The sequence below is a fragment of the Tigriopus californicus genome, chromosome 3 (assembly GCF_007210705.1).
Source record: "Tigriopus californicus strain San Diego chromosome 3, Tcal_SD_v2.1, whole genome shotgun sequence".
NCBI classification, from domain to species: Eukaryota; Metazoa; Arthropoda; class Copepoda; order Harpacticoida; family Harpacticidae; genus Tigriopus; species Tigriopus californicus.
The window spans coordinates 7,694,311-7,701,817 of NC_081442.1; the positions used below are offsets into that span (position 1 = coordinate 7,694,311).

At 42.4% G+C, this 7,507-nt stretch overlaps 1 protein-coding gene across 1 annotated transcript in view; it reads left to right on the forward strand.

Annotated features, from left to right (window-relative positions):
• The window catches only part of LOC131877602 (soma ferritin-like), a gene marked incomplete in the record, with an annotated part of 937 nt that extends 238 nt beyond the window's left edge, over window positions 1–699 (forward strand). Inside the window, 2 exon segments of the mRNA XM_059223317.1 lie at window positions 141–262; window positions 327–699. Coding sequence (XP_059079300.1) covers window positions 141–262; window positions 327–512 — 308 coding nt within the window.
• Between the last annotated feature and the right edge of the window lie 6,808 nt (window positions 700–7,507).

The window sequence follows — 7,507 nt, forward strand, 5'->3', positions numbered from 1 at the left end:
CATACTAGGCTGAAAATGTTTAACCGAAAAAAAACAGGTTGGTTTAGTTTTATTTCTGGGTAATCAAACTCTTCAAAAGTAGCCTTTGTCTTTTGGGGCAACAACAAGTAGTGAATGAATACGTAGTTATAAAATTGCTNACCAAAACAACCGAGGTGGTCGGATCGTGCTCCAAGAGGTGGCCAAGCCCAACCGGAATGAGTGGGGCACGGCATTGGAGGCCATGAAGGCTGCTTTGGAACTTGAGAAGACCGTTAATCAAGTCCGATGAAGCTGACCGAGGTGAAGGTAAACCAGACTATCTAAAGGCTTCTTTTTGTTTGCAGTCATTGCTGAATTTGCACGAAATGGCATCGAAGCATGGGGACGCTCATTTGTGCGACTTCCTGGAGTCAGAGTTCTTGACCGAACAAGTGGAAGGCATCAAGGAATTGGGTGATTGGGTGAGCAAACTCAAGAGGGCTGGCGACGGAATCGGTGTGCATATCTTGGACAAAGAAATTGGAGAATAAGATTGGGCAAGCTCCGATTGTTTGGGGCTCCTCTGTGGGTCCGAACCATTTGTCGTCATCTATTTCAAGGATACATAATCGGTCATTGAGCTCATTGCAGTTTTTTTGTATTTATTTACTTACCGTTACTCTAATATATGACATCATGTCACATTTGGTTGAAATAAACTATCCCATTACCCTTTTAGGCACAGTTGATATCATTTATCAATTGACACACATGTTGGTTTTTCACTTTGAGAATACCAACGTTTGTGAACACCGGCATTTCGCCAACTGCATATAGGGTCTGTCAAGTGAATGCGTTCATGAACAACTGGCGTTATTCCATGGAGTGAAATCAAAGACAACGTGCTCAGCCAAGCCACACTGTGCATGCATTGAATTTTGATATTTATTTCATTTTACCTGCTTGTTTAAGCAAATAACATTGTGGTATGTATTGAGACATTTCATAGTGCATTCTCCGAATTACACCAAACATGTTCATTTTGTTAGGGTGTGTAACACAGCTCTCTCGAAATCACTTGATTATTGAAAATTCAATGGGTTTTGCGAGTTGACTGTGATATTTGTCTTAGTTCTCCCTCCAAAATGCCCAAAATCAGGGTTTCGGACCGCATTTTCCCTTGAATTTCCTTCTCTTGACATGCCGTATTGCATTATTTTTTTAGCAGTCTAAATTTATCAGTTTATCCGGTGAGTGGAAAGGAACACTAAAGTTTACGTTAGAACATGATATTGAAGTAAAAGATGTATTGGTTTAGTTGTTATTGATTGTCTGCGCATTTTTTCCAGTTCAGCTATAACACGGCCATTTGGGAGCTAAAGCCAATTTAATAGAATCATGTAATCCCACATGACTCAAAATGAAATAACGCCAGTTGTTCATGAACGCGTGCACTTGACAAGCCCTATATGCTATATCCTTAAAAGTAGGTTTCTGAAAACTTTAATTGTTTTGTGTTACTTTTTTTTGGTTTGGTTTTTCACGGGCTTATCTAACCGCTACAGGGATTGTAATACCCAGTACTATTAAAATGAAAGGTTTTAATTCGTCTATTTATTACCTTTCAATCTTTATAAGATATTTGGTCTACCAACGAATTTGAGTTGACAGACCGAGCTAGTCCTTGAATGTAGGGTTGATCTGGAATGCTATCTAAAAAATTGTCCAAGTCTGACTTGAAAGATGCTACCGGATCAACAAGACCTACGTATTGCCAACGAATATTAGAGGGAAGCAAATAAAACAATGAAGGAGCTCGAGAAAGAAGAGATGTGGACTTCATTGTTTGAACGAGCCTGGATTCTCGAGGGCTTGAAGGTGCTCTCAAAACGCACATTAAGCCTCTACGGTCACGAAAATTGACCCTAAAACCCGGGTTGGGACAAAGCTCATGAATGCTTTTGAAGACGTACAGTATCAGATACCTTTCGTACCTTCTCTGAACACTGCACAGTCCCAACTTTTTTAGCCTCTCCCAATATGAGAGCTCTCTCATTCCTGTGATGTTCCTAGTGAAACATTTTTGGACTTGTTCGACCTTTTGCAAACCTGCTGAACTCATTGCAGCCCAAATAGGTGAAGCATATTCAAGATGTGGCTGGACAACCGACTTGTACAGAGTTAGCATCGTGCTGCTGTTTCTTGACTTTAATGTGCGATATATCCAACCACACAATTGAAAAGCTTTACCCACCTTGAACTGGTTATGCTCATCGAACTTTCCATTATTTTGGAGGACTGCACCTAAATCTTTCATAGATAAGACTTGCTCAATATCTTTACCTCCATTATCTACGAGTGGAGTATTTAAAGGAGTTGACCCGAAAGGTCATGGAGCGGAATTTCATTCCGTTTAGGGCCATATTTCTCTAGTTTACCCATGGGGAGATTCGATCCTTTGCATGGCTAATGGAATCTTGGCCATTCCTACCAGAAACTGACTTTGTATCGTCAGCATAAGAAGAGAGACTGGCAGTAATACTAAGCTTTTGAAGCGGGGCAACGAATATTATAGAAAGGATGGGCCCTAAGATGGAGCCCTGGGGAACACCTGACTTGACATCATGTAAGTCACTAAGGGAACCCTCGACCTTAACAATTTGCTTCCTGTCATGAATGAAGCTTCTTATCCAATTGAGAACCTTGCCTTGGATCCCAATGTCATGACGTCTATTCAACAAAAGGCCATTATCAAAGGCCTTGGCAAAATCAAGATAGACGACATCAACTGACTCGTGCCTTTCCAGTCCTTCAATGACTTAGTCTAAATGTTCAATCAGTTCGGTAACCGTACTAAAATATGCTCGGAACCCGTGCTGGCTAGGAGGAAGGACTTCATTGACCTCAAGAGATTCAACAAGTTTGAACTTCATGATCTTCTCAAACACCTTCACAATATTCGAAGAGAGAGAAATCGGCCCTGTACACAATGAACACAACACACAATGAGGGCCGCAAGGCCACTCAAGGTGCAGTGAGTAGAGTAGTTCACATCGTACTGGTTTTGTATTTCACATACAACGGTGTTTATAAGGGATTGGAGCTAACGCAGTAACTCGAATTAGCATCTTGCTACAGCCTATAATTACTGGGGGAGCGGCTTATCTCCCCCTTTAAAAATTGGAACAACGTGAGCTATCTTTCGTGAAGATGGAAATTTGCCCTGACCCAAGATGCAACTCATCAAGTACGAGAAAACAGGAGCAAGAATCAGTGAGCATCTCATCAGAAACTGAGATGTCACGCCATCAGGACCAGGAGAGCTCGAAAGCCTCAAGTCCCTGATGGCCTCTAAAGTATCTTGATCGGTGACTACAAGATCATCTAAACGCTCAACTTTGACTAACCTTGTCAATCTCAACAGACTCATCTTCCGAGCAATGAGCTGTTGCTTCTGAACTAAGTGGGGTTGAAAACACACTGGAGAACTGATCTCCAAGCATGTTAGCCATAGTCTCTACATTGCTAATGGCTTCCCCATCAACCTCAAAAGGCCCAACAGAGTCTTTCGTCTTTCTCTTAGAGTTCGCATAAGAGAAAAAAGCCTTCGGATTCGACCTGACCTCCTGAACCACCTTACTCTCAGTTTGTAACTAGTCATATTCAATGGAGGCCTTTATCTTACCCTGAATTACGTCCAACTTTTTCTGGAGACTAGCCACAATTACTGGATTCGAAGTGCCCTTCAGCCTTTTTTGTTAGTTTGCAACTCTTTTTGAACAAAGTCTTCCTATATTTTGGAATTTTTGTCCGTGTACCATCTTTTGGAACATATTCAGAGATTGATAAACAAGAGCAAACCTCCTTCAAAACTGAAACTAATTTATCAATGGCTGCATCTATGGACAATTTCTGTTTCGGAATTGAAATCAGTTCAAGTTCTTCTAACCTTTCTATAATCAATGGCCAATGTTCATCTTTGAACTTGAACTTAGCCAGACCGACCTTTTTGACCGGTTTTACTCTAGGGCAATCCAGCCTTTGAGTAATGGTCGACCCTATCTCAAGAACATGATGATCTGACAGATTACTAGGTGTCACATGGACATACTGGATCAGATCAGGGTCATTGGAAAATATCAAGTCTAGAACGCTATTCTCTCTAGTGGCTACACCAACACGCTGGGAGAAATTGTGCAAGATCGCAAATTCTTCATGCTTTTCGAACGATTGAGATGTCGATTTCGAAATGGGAATATACCCATTGGGACTAGCCTCCCACTCTACAACGCTAGCCGGAAAATTAAAGTCCCCTACAAAGAAAACCTTTGAGCAAACTGACTGGTCCAACACATTTCCTATGAATTTGAGAGCTGACAAGAACGAGCTTACTGAACAAGAGGGGGGGGGCCTATATATTGTCACAATGGACAAATCAAGACCTTGAAGATGACAAACTAAGACCGCTACTTCTAAATTCGACATTTGTGCATGACTAATGTGCAAAGCGTTTCCTATCACAACGAACTAAGTTGAAACCCACTATGGTTAGTTTCTCATCTAAGACCCCTGGCCAAAGCCAGGTTTCTGTTATAGAGATGAATGAAATCTCTCTCTCAACGGCTAGTTATTCTAAGATCTTAACTTTTGTGCTGTCTTTTTTTAGAAATCAGACAATGCACGTTCAAATATAAGCCCTTTACGGGCCTCTCTTTTGATGGACCAAGTTCAACAGATATGGACCATCCTCTCCAACTGTAAAAAAATCCCGCTAATCAACAAAGCTATGTTCTACTGGAGGCAAAGCATGACCTAATGGGGAAGGTTGTGTTTGAGGAATGGGTTGGGCAGCTACATTTGAATGGGAACGTATTTTGGGAATAGGGGTGGGGCAAGGAATATTGGGAGGAGAGTGTTTATAGGGATAGGGGTGGATTGGGTACTTGAAGGAAGAGAGGGGGAATTGGGAGAGAGTTGAGGGTAGGAGGAGAGGGAGGGAGGAAGCTAAATGGGTTAAGGAAGGTGGTGGGGCGGGATTAGGTTTAGGAATAGGGTCAGCTCTAAAACTACGAAACTGAGCTATCGTATTTCTCGCCTTTCTTTGCGTCCCTTCTACGTAGACTGAGATACACCGTACATAAAAACACGTCTTAAGTCTCATGGACTGACGGCACATGTACGGGTGGAAAAAAGGACAATCTACCCTTGAACATCCCTTCTTCCTATTGTAATTCTCAAGCCGAACATTTGACAACATTTAGGGCGGTAAAACTGACAGCCTTTTCCTTCTTCAGGACAAAGCTGCCTGCTTCCGGTAAACAGGACAGACTATTTTTTCTATAACTGTCTTTTCGTGTTCTATTTCAAGAGATGTTACTTCAACCTCCAATCAGTCGACATCTCAACTACTGGGTGAGCCTGTTCTTCAAGCAGCACCTGGTTTCACTGACCCAAGCAACAAAAGCCTCTATAATAAAGGGCTTATTGACTACGGAAGGATCCTTCCCTGCTAAGACCAAGTCCAAACATTGCTTAGCCACTTTGCTGACTTTTCCAAAAATAGCTTCCATCATGAATGCAGGAGGAACTATCTATGAGCAGCAAAATCAAGAGACCAAGACCAAGAGAACCTATGTTTACCCATCTTTGTGTGGGACCAATGATCAAAGGTCAAGGTCTACTCCTCCACTCGCTGCTCAGCAGACCAAGCTTGGTTTGGTCCTTTGTGGAGTCCATCGGTTGGCACAATTGGAGAGCCCTGCCGTGACTTACACCATCCTTCTCACCTCCTCGCAGTCTCCCGTTGATCTAAAGAGGTTTGTGGCATCAGGAGCATCTCGATATAACAACAATAGACGATGCCGTGACCGTCGAAGAGGAGGAGGCCATGCAAAAAATGGCCCAAATATCGAAGTATCACACGCAGGAGAAAAAGTGGAGTACGGGACTTCTTTGGAAGACCGAAAGTCCAAATGAGTATTTGGGGAACAACTTCCTTTCTACAATGTTGCCATTGGATTTGCGGATTCTCAATGCAGTGACGACGCCGTCCTGGTTCTTTTGGACGCTTATTACTCTAACCAGGTACCATGAGTTCTTTCCATCGTTTCTGGCTTGAGTATCACCACATCCCCCGGACTAAGATCTGAAACAGTTTTGCCAGGCCACTTTTTGTCACCACTGAGGTCTGACAAATACTGCTTTAACCATCTGGCCAAAAAGTGGTTCATTACGCGCTTTCTTCTCAACCATAAATCGGCGTAGTTCATTTTTTTCAAGGTTACCGCTCCTGGAGTAACAAATTCATTCATTTGCTTTCCATAGACAAAGAGATTTGGGTTATTCTTGTCCACCTGTTGGATCTTGATTGTATACCCCAATGGTCGGTCGTTGATGATGCAAGTCAGTTCACCCAACAGAATTTGTACCTCTTTAAGCGGAAGGAGTTCTTTTTGAAGGGCTATCCTCAATTGTCGCTTAACCAACCGACCATTCGTTCAGTCACTCCATTAGTCCATGGGGCCTCTGGAGTACTATATTTCCACTCAATGGACGCGTTGGCCTGATGGATAGCGTCAACTATGTTTGAAATCGACGTTGGCCAACAATTCCTTGAAATGGGCATCCGCTGCTTTGAAGTATCGGGGCGTTATCGGAGTACATGATTTTCGTTTTCGCACAGACTCATGAATTGGTGAAACGCGTTGATGAAGTTTTTGTGGAGCACGACTCTACAACTTGAAGATGGATTGACCTGGTAGCCATGTGAACAAGACAACCACACTTAGAAAGTTTTGGGATGTGGGCAAGGCCTCCATAGATACTGGTACCCTTTGTGACTTGTACTGACGTCCTTGATTCAACTGCGCACTCAAACGGACTTTCGAGTCCGATTTTGTACTTTAGTTGCGTGATTTTCGATGGGCAGTGCTGCGTTGAACGGACTCATCAAATGCTATGACTCTGTATTTAGAGGAGCACGACATTGAGCTCAGCGTACCATAGCAGTTGAGTCTTGAACCTCAATCCTGTTCAAAACAATGCGTTCAAATGCGTCCCATATCCAAACCAAACTCATAAAAATATGTGGTTCTAGGAGTTATACACAGCTTTAGTTACCCTTCAGGTACCCTTAAACGTACTTTGAACTAGTCAGATACCATTCAATTGGCTGATTTCTACATTTTTGATTGATAAACACATAATTAGAATCTGGTATTGCGTGATTGCAATTAATGATGCCTCCAAAGTAATTTCAGTCTTAGAACTACCCCTTAAGCACAAAGATGTGTTTAGTTTGGCTCTGGACGCATTTAAACTCTTTGTTTGGAGCAAAATATGAAGGTTCAAACTTCAACTGCTATGGTGCACTGACCTCACTGTCGACTATCTAAATACAGAGCACTAATCAAAGCCATCCTTGACACTTTGAGAATGCCGAGAAAATCATGGTGCTTTTTACCCCGCCTGACATGCAACCTATTTCAGTCTGGGTTGGTTATATGAGAAGGAATTGAGTATAAGATATTGAAACTATGTTGGGCCA